This window comes from Balearica regulorum, chromosome 5 (assembly GCF_011004875.1).
Source record: "Balearica regulorum gibbericeps isolate bBalReg1 chromosome 5, bBalReg1.pri, whole genome shotgun sequence".
Lineage (NCBI taxonomy): Eukaryota > Metazoa > Chordata > Aves > Gruiformes > Gruidae > Balearica > Balearica regulorum.
The window spans coordinates 53,347,411-53,363,259 of record NC_046188.1 but is presented as its reverse complement, the minus strand read 5'-3'; the positions used below and the strand labels follow the sequence as shown (position 1 = coordinate 53,363,259).

At 42.4% G+C, this 15,849-nt stretch overlaps 1 protein-coding gene across 1 annotated transcript; it reads right to left on the bottom strand.

Moving 5' to 3' along the window:
• Positions 1-3,049: 3,049 nt before the first annotated feature.
• MRPL23 (mitochondrial ribosomal protein L23) lies at positions 3,050-14,542 on the bottom strand. The gene is made up of 5 exons (XM_075754936.1): positions 14,408-14,542; positions 14,164-14,286; positions 13,218-13,300; positions 11,249-11,322; positions 3,050-3,397 (listed from the first exon to the last, which is right to left on the bottom strand). Exons 1-5 carry the CDS (start codon positions 14,431-14,433, stop codon positions 3,233-3,235), a joined length of 471 nt encoding a protein of 156 aa, XP_075611051.1. The 5' UTR covers positions 14,434-14,542; the 3' UTR covers positions 3,050-3,232.
• Positions 14,543-15,849: the final 1,307 nt, after the last annotated feature.

Below are 15,849 nucleotides of genomic sequence, written 5' to 3'. Positions count from 1 at the left end.
AAAACTCATCGTAGCTGGATGCCTTTCTCCACTACAGTGGCCGATGCAGTCAATTGCGCATCCACTGACTGTTCCAGCACGTTACTCTCTTTGGGGGGTTGCACACATTCAGAGGGGAAAGAAACTGTGTTCAACGACTCCTTTCCACGTCAGAGAAGACAGCAGCTGCAGAGCTGTGCACGCCAAGTGCGGGACCTGGCTTCTCCTGCACCACAGTGATCAGCCTGTTCAACCAAGTCATTACTTTTGTCCTTGGAGAAGTTATTCACACGTATATCCAAATCCTTGGCCCACAGGTATGGCTGCTGACATAGCCAAGGACAGCTTGACACTTCTGATAGCAGGACTAGATGTGACCTCACAGGATCTGCCAATCCCTTGCATCACCCAAAATAAACATCAGGATGTGCTGGAAGGAGCACAGTTTAGCGAACAAAACTACGTAATTCTGAGTCCTTGTCCCAGTTTCACCACTCATTTGCTGTACTTCTCTTTGGTACGTGATATAATCTTTGCCTTCATATTCATGTATCATTTCTGTTACCTTCTAGCCTGTACAGTTTGAGGATTTGTAAAAGATCATATTAAGTACTGGCACTTCTTCAGAAACACAGGCCAGCAAGGGACTGGGAAAGACTCGACATCTTTTTATTGCCCACTTCCAGGGCAATCAGGAGCATTAAAGCAAAGCAACGGTGGGTCAAGGGCTTTGAATTTTCTTTTTTAATCTTACCTTAATTTCACAGGAATACTATTTTATAGGTAGCTGGTAACATTGCTCTCTCAAGCAGCTTGAGTATCTGCCCAAATCTGCTTGCAGCAACTTCATGTAGATAAGGGTATTCTCGTGTCTCTATTTCTTCCCTTTTGTGCCACTCCAGACAGAAACCTGTCTTGAACATGAGCTAGAAATTAATCCCCTATGGAGAAATCACAGAGTAGCAAAGCACGGTAGACCTACCCAGGGGCTTTTGATACGCACTCAGCCTAGAGCATATTTGGGACTGCAAATAAACTCCTCTCAGCTTGAGTCCTCAATGCCACTACAGAAGCTGGCGACTCCAACTTCTCCTGAGGACCATAACAGGGAAGGCAGAGAGGCTGATGGTTAATATATCTCTTGCTGTTACACCTAACACATGGAATACAGCCTCAATTATCCAGAACTATCACATACCTGACTGTTTGCTTGCTCAAGGCTGACCAACCAGTTAGGAAGATACATGGCAGCACTAGATGAATTCTTTTCATTTTATCTTCACCATGGTGAAGAAAATGGAGTTACCTATATTGGAGGTAACCACAAAGCAAAGTGAAGAAAAAATAGCAAACTCCGTAACATTATACTGTGGGAACAAAGCCCCAGCCCCGATATGGATCAGCTCCACACTGAGCTGGGATTTTGAGAAACAGCCCCTTTTAAAAAATACATTAAAAAAAGGAGGGGGTGGTACAGAGCCAGCATACAGCAGAGGAGAGACCCTTGCATCTAGACAAATTCAGTCGTCCTACTTTAAAACTGCAGGCCAGCTCCTGATTTAACCTGGAGTTTTACATGTCACTACAAAACTCGGGAAGTGTTGGCTTTGCAGATATGCCAAACATTAGAACTGTTTTCAGTGAACTCAGTATTTTTCCACATCTACTATTGTAACTCCGCTGGCAGGCTAGGAGTAGCAAATCCTCCCTTATCTCCCTCCTCTCTGAAAGCATCTCTCTGTTTAAGCACCAGCTAACTTAGATCATCATGCACAATCCCCCTTGGAAAATGGACAAAGGGGGGGTGGGAGAGTCACTGGGGCTGTAAGCAACAAACCACAGACAGAGATGGACTGTTGTGCAGAAGGGAAGTAGCAAGGGGAAAGAGGCAACTAATGAACAGAAAGGGGTGCGTAAAATCCTACTTGGACTGCCTCTCTGGGGAACAGCTGTTTCCTTGTAAACATCTTGCTAGCTGTCCAAACAAGTTCAGACACAAAACAATAAAGGAGAGCACCCGGGTAGAAGCGTGCAAGGCATGGGCTCATTCACTACCCTGCCAATTGCTCCAAGTGGCAGAATTCAAAAGCCAGGGAAATGTTAGCCATACGTTTAACCCTGCATGCGCTGGTGTTAAAGCCAATGGCCTGCAGAAACACATCCTTCGCTACCTGTGGTAAAGTCCTTCCTAGTCCTCCTTTTCCCCTGCTGTTTCTGACACAACAGCAGAGCACATTACTTGACAAAGAGGAAATATCTCATCAAAGCAAGGAGAAACAGCCACAGAGCCAAGAAACATAAAACCTGAACGTGGCAGCCCTGAAGGCCTAGAAAAGTTCTACCACTGCCCTGGCATCAGCAACTTGGAAGTAGAGGGAGTTGCACCAGAGAGTCTTTTTATTAGTCCTGAGCACAAAACAGCCTACACTGACAGAAGCATTTCTATACCAGTGCAACCATCTACACACAGGACTCTTGCCAGGACTGCAAGGTAGCTGCAGACAGGGGAAGGAATACTAGCTCAGCCATGACAGTAAACGTTTCTAGGGCAGGCTGGCCACAGAAGGCAAGTACCTGCACAGCACAACAGCAGGCACAGACTGTACACCCCCTTTGTCTGTTCCTTGATGCTTCTGGGGATCAGACTCACTGATCACAAGCCTAGCCAATAAACCCTGTCTCCAAAATGCCACACAATCGTCAACAAAGAAGTGCAATCAGATCACACGCACATCTCCAGGAAAGGAGGGGGTCATTTGCAAGGAAGGCAATTCACAGGATAGGAGTACACCATAACTGGCAATAAGGGAACTCAACGTCCTAAGCCTCTAGTCAAGTTATCTACACCTTCATGTCCGCCTCTGACTGACCTATCTTGACTTCACACATTCTATTCAATGCAAACTACACTTGTCCTGGGAAATGAAATGCCTCCTACTTCGACTCAAAACAACCCATAGAAGCAGGAAGAAGGTAAGCACAATGACACTCTCAGTCAGAAACAACAACAAGCAATTCCACATTTTAGAACTAGACCACAAGTCCACAGGAAAGACCTGATGCAGTCAGATTTATTTTACCTTTTTATTTCTTTAGGGCCATTTTGTTGTAGTCGTGCACAAACAGCCAGAAGAGAGACACACTACCAAGGACTGCTCAAGAATAAACATTCGGTCATTACAAGAAGGGAAGAGTGCAAGTTCTGCTGATCAAAATCCCTCTGAGCCTAAAGAAAGGCAGCTGGCTTGTTGCATCAAAGTCCAAACCAATCGGGGACTCCACCTCGTCTGGGGTCACCTTTCTGTCTCTGCTTCTCTCTCTCCATATATTTATCCTTGAAGTCATCAAAAGAGTGAGCTTCTGCGTCTTGTTCTTTCTCTGGAAATAGGTTGGGAAACCGAAAGGTTTGTCCTTGGCCCTAAAGAGAAAACAAATGGTCAGAGAGACATTCCAGCCTTTCTGCAGTCGCTATGATGCATATACTTAAAATGAAAGACCACCCTGAAGTTTCAGCTAGCGCAAAATGGTACCTCTTACCTCCCAAGACCTCTTTCCACCCCTCTCCCCAAGATAAATATATATCCTTCCCCTGCAAAAATGCTAACTTTCGGCCTTTCCTCTTTTGCATATTAATTAAGACACCGACATCTTTTTTTACAGATAAATGGTCATGAGATGGACACCTCTTCAAAGATTTTGAACCAGCTAAAAGATGTTGTATGAGTCATACAGTAAAAACAAGATGAGCAAACTAAGTGATTTTGTTAAAGTAACACCACTGGGGAAATACATGGTGGGGCAGGCATTCATTATGTTAACACTCAGGATATGGATAGTGGTTATAGTTGTTTAGATCTCACCTATAGGTAAGAGATAACAGTCCTAGCAGCTATTACTGTAGGGTGTAATGTGGGAATACGGCATAATAGATAGTAGAGGTCTCTTATCAACAGGAATAAAGACTATAGCGTGAAACAATTACAGTGGAAACAATCCGTCTAATACATCACTGATGAGATTAAAGTGATTACATCTGCACCAGTCATTCTGCCTAACAGACAAGTCCTTTCAGTGAAACATCATCATCAGATCTGTGTCTCCCACTTGGAAAATAAATATTTGCTTGGTCTCTGTTTTTTATCTAACAGCAGGAAACTATTATTCTGTGGAAATGTTCTTTCCCATTAACATTATCTACTTACTTTTTAGTGGTGTTCGCACTAAGCACAACTTCATTAAACTCAACAATATCAGCCCTTCCATTCCATATGGGACTCTGCATAATAAAACTCATAACTGATAGCTCGTAAGTCTAAAATTATTCTCCAAAATACTTACAAACTTTACCATACATTAACTTCTTTGGCAGAATACCACATACAGAAATCTCAACAAAGGATTTAATTGCTTCAGATAAAAACAGGGTGATTTTGGTGTTTTTTTTTTCAGATTACCCATTCTTTACATTTGTGCAATAAATGTAATCAAACAAGAGGCCCAGTTCTGAAATGGTTCCACAAAGGACATTAAAGGAGCCTTCCACAACACAGCTACCTATACTACATTTTGGGATCAGAAATGTGACATAATTAAATCAAAAAAAAACCCGTCACCATGCTCCTGACCCAGCTGAATGTGTGCTATGTTCCATTTAGCCATATACGCTCAACCTGATAATTTACAGGTGTGAAAGAATTTAAACCTCAAGCATACACTTTGAAAAGAAAAAAACATGACTTATGCCTGTTGAGCTTATCCAGACTAGAATCTAGGAAATATCAACTCATATACAGCAATGCTCCGGTTGTTTTTGTAGTGCATATTTCTTGGGGGTTTCCTAAGAGCCTGACCATACTACAAAAACAAGGGAGCGGCTGTGTATATTGCTCTGTCCTCGATTCTAGCCTGGATAAGATCAACTGGAAAAAATCAAGGTTTTCCTTTCCACAGTGTACACTCTGGGGTTTCAACTCTTTTTGTACCTTTAAATTACCAACAGGTATGCTTATAATAGCTGTCCTATGACAATTAAAGCATAGTTCCATTTCAAGCCACAGAAACTGGCCTTATCAATGTCCTTGAGCAATCCCAACGCTGTAGCTTACTGAAACTCTTCCTGTAGTAGGATCAGCAGCAAGCACCCCTGAGGCCAAGTGCTGCCCAAGATTTTAACACACTGAAGCATTTGGAAAAGTATTTGTTTATATTACAAAAAAAATTACTGTGCTTTAACTGCACTGCAGGTGGGTCACTCAGCCCCATGGTACCTACAGAACAGACAGGGCTGATTCTAAGGACCTGTCTGCCCCAGACGGGAAGCCATTTTAGTTAAGCAAGTCAGAAAACAATTCAGGCTAACATGGTAGGCATACCACCTACACTGAAAATTTGAGAACTATTTATATTGGTAACAGTGTAGTAAGGGACTGTTCTTGTTATGCAGCACTTCCATTCTGGTGTGCTTCCAGCACCAGTGCACTTCCCTTATTGGAGAATGAAGGAAAACTGTCCCTAAAGCATACTAACAACATCCATGGTAATTCACTAAGCATTGCAAAACAGTTATTATTTTTAAAAGAGGGAAAAAAAAAACCAAAAAAAGATATGCACAGAGGCTGTAGCGAAACCAGACAAACCTTTCAAAGGTTTATCAAAGTGCTCACAGTTCCCATTTCAAGGCTGGTGAAAGTCAAATATTGAGCTGGAAATGTCAATCTGTATCTGGAGTCTTTTAATAAATCAAAATCAGCACAGACAAGTTGGCTCTTTCCAGCCCTTGTTTTGTGAAGAAATTCTGATTTTGGCTGGCAGCCAGACATGATTCGAAACAGCCAAGACATTACACCCTGAGAACTGAAGGTTGATAAATCTTAAGTAACAATACTATGCAGTAACACTGCACTGTAAGACTCTGAAGTGATGAAAGCTGTATGAAAAATAGCTGTTGTGCATGCTCAGTAGCTAGTTTTCAGAAGAAGCCTGTATCGTGGGTATTTCAAAATTTCAAAAATACCAAAAGGTATCAACTTACACAAAGGATTGTGAGTCTGTCCAGGCATCTTTACATTTAGTTCATCTTCCACAAGCTGCCAGAGGCTACTGAGGTTCAAGCACACATGCCACCTTTTCAAAAAAATGCCTACCAAAGGAATGGAGGGATCATCACTCCTTTACGCAGTGCTGCTTTTTCTTATACTTTTTCTTTGTAAAAGTTTTCCCTTCTATACAGAAACTGTTTGACAACCATATGATAAACACATCCTCAGAATTAAATCCTAACCAAAATAAAGCAAACAACTAAATTTCTACCAAATTCAACAAGATTTTATCTGGTTTGCAAACTGCTAGAACATGAAATGCTGGCATATTCAACCTTGTATTTGTTTACTGTTTTACCTTTTGCAAGCCATTTAATCAAGGTCATCCTTTTAATTACTAAATTATTGACATTCACATAAGCTGAAATGGGCTCTAAGAAGGCTAGGGCTTGGTCCTCCTTTAGAGCTTCTGCTAGCATAATTACCTCAGAAGCACAAAGAAAGGAGAAAAGAATATCTTCCTACCTGGCATAGCCATGCTAAAAGAAAACCCTGTAAAAAAGACAGACACTGGCAAAAAAATAATTTTGCTCAGATAATTTAGTCTGTCTTGGAACTGGATGCTGCACTGCCAGGAAAAGAACTTTTTCACCAATGTGAGGTGATACACTGATACTCTGGAGTTTGTCAGGATAAGCCCTACCACCACATGCTCTTAGATATAAGTGAGCCCTTATAATGCTAAAAAAATATAAAAAAAATAAGAGCAAACAAAGCAAGTCAGAGATGCACTATTAAAACACCTAAAAATAAAGGCAATGTGATGATTTTATGCATTGCTATTCTCAATTTAGGGTCTTCCCAGAAACCTCCCTTTTTCCTACGAATTCTAAGATTATGTACAAGTGAGATGTGTGGTCCAGTGTTTAGATTACAGAAATGGGAGCCATTAAACTTCTATTCCTACGCAACTCTAATCCTCGCTTCAGCATTACCCAAATGTAAAACTGATTTATATACAAGGTCTTATGAGGATTCATTTGTTACATGCTAACATCCTTCAAGATAAAAAGTGACCTAAGCATCAAACATGTATTTTCCCCTTAGATTTCAAGCCTTTTTCGTTAGAAAGGCTAAACACACACCTTGTTCTCTGAGTTTGTAGGAGTTATCACATGGAGTGGTACAAATTGCCTCCATTCATTTTAATGAGAGGTTGAGTGACCGTAATTAGGCCTATGAAGTCAAGTGTTAGCCTTTCCACTGCTGAGCCTCATGTCAGAAAATTGCTGGAAGGATTATCTAGCATAAACTCACTTATACTTCTCTGACCTTTGCGTCCCTTGAAAAGTTTAGGAATGGAAGGTCAGCACAGATATCATTATGTAGGAATGACGCAGCAAACACTGATCATGTAAACAACTGTGAGATCTTCTGATTATTTAGATAATTGAAGCACTTACTACTGTCCTTCAGAATTAGGAGAATAGTGATGTTTATAGTATTGTTAACTAAAAAAAAATGTTGGACTCCCAACAGCACGGGATTTGGTCCAGCAGTAGCAGCAAATGCAGCTAAGTTTAATATTCCAGTGCATTCAAATGACTCTCTTACTATTGCAGTGTTAACATCTGCCTACTATTCAGCAGTAACATCTGATGGTAAAACGTATGGCAAAACAGCAAGGAAAGCAATTTCAAAAATCCACACAGGAATGACACAGTGCACGGAGCATCCAAGTTTCCTCTGAATTCACTACATGTCAAAAGAAAACTGCTGTCACATCTGATGTGTAAATGGGTTAATTACTATGAATGTACTGGATGCTCTAAACAGGGTTTGAGGAGAAAGTATTTGCAAAAATGTTCCCACCGGTGCCATCATTCATGCAGTTAAATAGGTGTTAGTCCTAATGTTGACAAGGTCAGACTCCTTTTTACAGCCATCTCCATTAGATTTCTCAAAACAGGTTTAATTAAAAATAGGTCTGGATTCCAGAGGCTTGTCTACAGTTGTGCTCCCACGGGTACTAACACCTGTTGAGCTAAACCAGTGAGAACACTGAAGGAGGAGGAGGGGATGTTGTTGGTTTTGGTTTTTTTAATTTCCCTAATGTTGATGCAACTGTAAAATTTCCCACCGGCTTTCTTTTTTTTTTTTTTAAAATAACATTAGGATAATTATAACTATACTGGAGTAACGAGAAAAGTTGCTGTATTATATTCATTTTATCTACTCCGCAAAGATATATAGCTTTGTTTTTAATTAAAAAAAAAAAAAAAAAACCAACAGTGAGAAAAAGTAGCATTTGATACCTAGGGTTGTAAGTCTCTGGCTTAAACCTTTCTCACCACATTCCAAAAGAGGAAAAAAGGCAGGCAGGATCTGGAATGGCAAGATATTGTTGATCCACAGCCTTCTATGATTTGAGGTATTTTTTTAGTGTGAAAATATTATGCTTGGACAGATCAGGTATTCGTCCAGTTACAGCCTGAGAATAAAGTAAACAGCTCCGAATCTCCAAGAAATAGTATTTGGAAAAGAAAGGACAACAATTCTTACATGTGGAACAGCTGGGGCACTAATCTGACACCTAAGGGTATGTTGACTATGACTTCATACACCTTCCACCTTTGAGACACTTGCAGGAAGTTAATGGATATGTATATTGCGCTGGGACACATAAGGTGATGTTTTATGAAGCAAGGAAACATAACTGGTCATAAGAATATACTCAATTTCATTCAGGTAAACCACACCACAGCTGCTACCAAGTCATGCTGGAAAGAGCAATACTTCCACCTAGTGGGCAATACAAGATCAACCCAAGACCTTCCAAAAATGCATCCTTTTTTTTCCAGTCATAAGCAGTTTTAACTTGAAACTGGATTAATGAGAGAAAACACAGCTGGTAAAAATGGTGGGAAAGCCCAGCTACTCTAACTCACGGCAGATGCAAACTAATTCTCATGCAAATAAGGATTTTACAGTGGTTACCAAAGATTTTCCTAAATTAGATATTAACAATGGACTGCATGGGGCCTGTTATGGCCTGAATCATACAGGCAAAACCTTCAGTTTCACAAATGACACTGTTTTTCTGGCCTCACTCACTCTTTAAAGCTAGTGTGAACAAAGAACGGGGTGCTCATTGTCTGAGACACCAGAGCTAGTGATGAAAAGCAAAGAACAAAAGGAAAAAGAAAGAAAAAAGGACAGACAAACCTAAATGTTAAAGGAATTAACAGACACCAACAACAACAGAAAAAAAGATAGCAAAGAGACTAGGAATGAGGTGAGGGGGAAATGCACAGACCAAGCTCCACTGACAGAAATTTAGTAAGTGGTCAGCATTCCCTCACTTGGGACGAAGTACAAACACCACAAGGTGGTCCCCTGACCCCATTCATGGGTCAGATGGAAAATATGGCATTCTTTAAAAACTTATGATGATACAGTACAGGACAACGCAGCAGGGGACGCTTGCTGTGTGATGTACCAAGAGTAGTCCTCAGCCACAGTATCATGGGGCTCTGTGCAGGCTAATTTGCCCAGCAGACGAAACGAAAGGCTGGATGAATGACCAGAGTTACTGCTGTCCAACTGCCTCCAGTGCCAAGCTAGTTTGAGTAATTCTCCTCTCCACCATGGAGCTGCCCTTAAGGTAATGGCAATTATTCTAGGTTCAGAGGTTTGATGTGAAATAAATGCACAAAGGCACTGCCTTATATGAGTGGCTTGCTCCACAGAACAGCAGCATTTTGCTTCCCACTCATTGCCCCAGAGTAGTTGCAAACTACCTCCTTCTCAACTCAGCAGACAAAAGAAACAAGGCAGCATTAAATACAGTGAAATAAAATTGGAGAACTGACCACAGTTCACTAAAGATCCATGTCTGCTTCAGTCTTGGGAAACGAGTTTCTAAAAGCAAAGAAGTTACTAGCAAGAGGCCATGACAATGGAAAGTGCTTGCTTACCTACCAGGGAACAACACTCAGAGAAAGCAACTTGTAAGGTATATCATCACTCCTAGCATTCAATTCTTCAGCTGTGTTCTTAATGAATTGTTCATACCTGATCTCTCTCAGACAAAAACCTAGCACAGACAATCCAGGAGGGAGAATTTGCCCACCAAAGCAGAGGCTCTTCCTTGAAAAATGAATGTGGTTTTTAGCCATTGTAATGTAAAATCCTCATGGAGATGAGGTTGCCTTTAACTTCAGCACAGTAAAGCAAGGTTAGTCCTCATTTAAATAAAACTGTTACCTTTAAAAGACTAGTATAATGTACAATATTAGTAGAAAGTAAGGGCTCTAGAAAAGCACACTTTCCTCACTTTTCTTTCCACTCCCGGTCCCAGAAGGCGCTTACAGAAAAATTTCTAAGCACATTTAAACTCCGAAAAATTAGAACCCATCAGATTTCCCGTTGTCTGTGCCTCTTGAGTTTGACCCCAAGTCCATACACAGTCTTATGCAGTCTTTAAGATCACACAGTGTTCAGCCCACACTGAATCCTTGTCCCAGGATGGAGTAACACTGAGGTTGTGTTGCCAACAGCAATTTTGAGTTTATGGTTTTACAACCATAAACAGCATTCCTTTAATGTAATTTTGGTATGTGAAGGGGTTTTCTGTCACTGGTTACATTTCTTTTTTGCACAGAGACAGGTAAACCCAAGAGAAGTCTAAACTATAATATGCTTCTGTTATGAAAGAAATTCATAAGAACATGAAGCTCCTTTTCCACTGGGCAACCAACATACGTTTCAGAACCAATTTTAGCCACAAAGCATGCTTGCTAGACATGACTAAAAGCTCTCCAAGGAACATGCCTTAGTCTTCTCTGAAATCCAAAAAGCTTTAATAAGAAGTTCTGTACCTTTACAATATATACTTTCACTTACTGTACATTTCAGCAATCAACCACACAAGTCGTGAACCTTTCAGCACACAGAGTACATGGTCAGCATGAAACTCACTGGCAAAGCAGCACCATATGACATCAGACCATAACTTATATACAGACCTCAAACAAATATGGGACTTGAAAACTAACCATTTGAATTTGATTTTTAGACTAAGTCATTTAAATCTCTTTATACATTAAGGAAAATGTCATTATTAGAGGATTGGAAGAAACATTCAGCCAATTGGACAATTCAGGGAACATTACTTCTAGCTTAGCTGATTAACAGTCCCTCTTTCCCCACATGTATCCATGTTAACTCACCAGCTGTACATAGGCGACCTTGTAATCTGGCTTCTTCACTCGCTGATTCTTGTGATTCCTCTTGTTGTTTGCACCTGCAGAAATGAAGAGAATCCCACCTTTTACTTCCCAGGACTTCCAAGTTCCCCAAAGCAAGGCCAAGCTGAAGGAGAGACTTCACTAGTACTGATTTATTGTTAAGAGGATTACTCTTTCTTCAGTACCAACACAATATCACAATTACTAAAATGTACTGAAATTAGTAGATACTACTCCCCTCAAGCAGGGAACTGAGGCATCACCAGACTCAGGCTGCTGACACCTTTGTGCCTTCACGTCACACACACAAAGTTTGCAAAGAAGCACAGAGGTAAGCCTCCTGAGTAGGGGGCCAGGAGTGATAAACTGTCCTCCCCATATCAACAGCTTCAGGAAGACAAGGAGGAAATGGCCACTAAGCAGCTTCAAACTTGTCAATTTTTACTACCCAGCTAATGAACTGCATCTACTGTTTATACAGTAGGAAATCACACTCCACAGCCAAAAACAGCAAAGTACCTTGACCTTGTGCAAGTATGCTGGTCACAACTGAGTGGGAAGTTAAATTTATTCAGTTAGGCAGACATTAAAGCTTTCAAATTATTAGATACTCTAACCCCCCTTTCCTCTTTTATCCCTGAATATATACATTCTACCATCACTTCCATTAGCAGTGGAGGATGAAATGGTTATAAAGACAAGCATGAATATTTTTCAGTGCTGTTTGGAACTGCATGTGTTTGGTATTTAAGGCTTTATTTAATTCTATTTTTCACATAATGATATTACAGATGATCTTTCTGTTTTCGTTTTCTTCTTTTATATGTTCTGAGTTTTACAACCTTATTTTGAAGCTTTTTCTTTCATTCTCCATTTTTCACTATTACAGTTCTTTTTTCCTATCCCTATTATAAAATCATCATTGCTCTTACCATTATAAACACATCAATCAATTCCTTTGCTAGAGTCTCTGCATGAAAAAAGAACAACTCAGCCAAAGACATCCTAACCAACAAGTAACTCTCCATTTGATTAATGCACTCCCTGGTGATCAAAAAGGTAAATAACATGAAAATTACATTCCTGACTTTGCACCACATCCAAACTGCAGTCAGAGAAGTTCTGGGGAAGATTTGTATGTAAATAAAGTCACCTTTACATGGCTTTATATAAACTCACCTTTATCATTTAGCTTATCTCAGTTAGAGGTGGGTCCCTTTGCTCCAAGTCAGAGTTCAGCATAACTTAAACTGGCAATGGTTTTGGGTTTTTTTTTTTTTTTTCTTTTTCTCTTTGGTTGGTTTTATACTGTTTTTTTTGTTTGGGGTATTTTTTTAGGGTTGACACAGGGGAGAAACACCATGAGTGGAAGCATAGAAGTCTGTAGCAGCCATGTGGTAACAACAGGTGATGAAAAATTGAAAGTTTGTCACTGTGTTTTTCTGACATTATCTACTAGTCTAATAGAATATTTTTTCAATGCTCTACAAACTTTGCCTTTTGTTAGACCGTAACACCTCCTCTGTGTGCATGCCAGGTAATCTCAACTCTTTTTTTTTTTTTTTAAAGGCTATAGCTGAAATTACTAATTTTATGAAAACACATGAAGCAGTTCCTTCTCAAGTGAGACACCCACTGGTCTTCATGGAGAAATGGTACCAACTACAAAAGCATACAGAACAAGCTAGATAACTGTCAAGATGATGAGGCTTTTTAAATTCAAGTTTTTCTTTTTAAAACTAAACTTATGTCATAATCTAATCAAAGCATTCCAATATGAAGTGGTGCATATTCATTTGAAGGGACAAATAAACAAGTAAGCTGACAGATGTCACCAGCTAAGTACCTGGAACCACAATTTTTTGAAATCTAATGGACATTTTGAGAGGAAAAGTCTATTCTGGCTGCACAGGGATGTATTAATCCCTTTGGATTACTCAACTGCACTTACCATACTGTATCCTGGTCCTCACAGCAGCTACTGGCACATTGTATATTTTTTCAAGGTAATTCTTGATATCCACTTTTGTCATTCTAGGCAATACAAAAATATTTTGGGGAAAGAAAAAAAGTATAAAGATTTAAAACAAAATAAACCAGAGCCAGAGTATTTATAGACTGGTTGATACTCTGGAATAAACACATCATCTTCTTTTACCAAGACAGCTTTACTGCACAAAAGTATAAAGTCAACATAGATCACACACTGCTACAGCAATTCATTATCCATGAACTGTAACAATGACAAATATTTTATCCTCTGCAGTCTCATACTGTCAAAACCTCAGATATATTCTGCATTCAGCAGGAGTGGGTAGGCTTTCTCACTGCCCAAGCTGAGAATCCTCTCTGATCTGAACAGCACTTTCTCATCTTTTCAGGACCTGCCACAGACTCGCTGGCTTTAGCGTGTGCAGCCAGATCAGTGAGGATGAAAGTCCTGACAAACACCTGGCCATTGTCTCGTTTTCTCTGGATCATTGTCATAAGCACTTCCTTCTTCCCAAGCCTGTCCTTGGGCAGGCTGAGCCTCACTAACAGGAAGAGGAGCCAAGCAAAGCTCATACTTCAATTAGTGCCCTCACAGTCCTCTAAAAGGTCTCCCCGATGCAGGAGACCCCCAGCCAAAGGGCACTCTATCTGGCATTTCAGCTTCCCACCCCTCAGCTAACCAGACAAGCTGCAGCCCAGAAGGACGCGACAAGAGGCAGTGTGCCGGGACGTGTGACACCAGCGACGGGGGGGGTGGGGGGGTGCGGTGCTCTAGAAGCGGCGGGGGCCTCTCTGCACCCCCGGGTGGCGCTGGGCCCCTTCCGCGGCAGGGCAAGCCCAGACCCGCGACGGCTCCCGCTGCGGGGAGCCATGCCGTGCCCTGCTCCCGCCGCCCTCGCACTCACTCCATAGAGACGCGGAACTGGACGGTGTCCTCGGGCTGCGGCACGCCGGGCCGCACCGCCAGCATGAAGAAGTTGGGCCGGAAGATGCGCAGCTGCGGGCCGCCCAGCTGGAACAGGGGGTACCTGCGGGAAGACGCCGCCGATGACTGACTGACCGACCGACTGACGGACGAACCAGCATCCCCCCACCGTCGACCCGAGCCGAGCCCGCCCGCCTGCCCCCGGCGCGGCCCTGCCCGCTCACACGGCCTTCCTGACGCCCGTCGCCATGGCCGAGGCCCGGCCCGGAAGCGGCGCAACGCGGGAGCGGCTCCCGGCAGGGCGGTGGCGGCAGCTCCCGCCCCCTGCTGGCGCGGAGGAGCGCCGGGGGGGTCTGACCGCTCACCCCGGCACCGCCTCCGCGCGGCTGCCCCACACAACCACAGCCCGCCCCGGGGCCTGGCCACGCCCTGGGCCCATTCGGGGGCGGGGGAGACGCCTTGAGGCAGGGGAGAGTTCCCCAGAGAAGCCGCAAGTCCAAGGGGTGGGGGTGGGAGGGTGAGGAAGCACCTGCAAAATGGCGTCTCAGTGGGAATTTGCAGCCGTGGCTGCTTTTCACGCAGTCTGTTCCTCATGGTTACAGGAGTGAGGTGATTCTCCTCTACTCCACTGTAGTGAGACCCCAGCAGGTGTGCTGCATCCAGGTTGGGGGTCCCCAGCACAAGACAGATGTGGATCTGTTAGGATGGGTCCAGAGGAGTGCCACAAAATGGTGGGAGGGCTGGGACACAGATCCTGTGAGGAAAGGCAGAGAGCGTTAGGGTTCTTCAGCCCGGAGAAGAGAAGGCTCCAGGGAGACCTTATTGTGGCCTTTCAATATATAAAGGGAGCATATAAGAAAGGCGGAGAGAGACTTTTTATAAGCCTATCAGGACAGGACAAGAAGCAACAGCTTTAAACTGAAAGAGAGTAGGTTTAGATTGGACGTAAGGAAGAAACTTTTTACGATAAGGGTGGTAGGACACTGTATCAGGTTGCCCAGAGAAGCTGTGGATGCCCCATCACACTGGAAGAGTTTAGGCCAGGTTGGATGGGGCTTTGAACAACCTGATGTAGTGAAAAATGTTCCTGCCCATGACAGGGGGCTTGGGCAGGATGATCTTTGAAGGTCCCTTCCCATCTAAACCACTCTTACAAATCTATGATGCCACAGCATGCGCTAACAGAGAGCCACAGTGTGAACGTAGGCACCAGAAACACCCAGAAGTTTGGAAACATGGGGGAGAACCACCCTCCCTGGTGGGCTTCCCTCCAACAGGGCATTTCAAGGGTTGGCAAAGACAACGGGCCCTACAGAACAGGTCACATGCCAAATGTAGTAACAGTCACTTCTGTTTTGACATCTACACTCAGTTAACCAAGTAATTCACACTTCAGTATTGGCTTTAATATTATATGTAGGTTAACTGCCTCAATAAACATTTTAATGTAATATTTGAATGAATCATTCTCTATGACTTGTCTGCATTTAAGAAATACTGTGTGCTGAAAACTACCACTTCTATGGATTTGTTCCTTCATTCCCGATTCTTTGATTCCCTTCATCACTCAAACTTTTAAGTTAATTTCAACTACATTTGGCATCCAGATTATGAGTTCCCCCAGAACAGAGTCGGCTTTTGCTATCTGCCTGTATGGTGGCTGTAA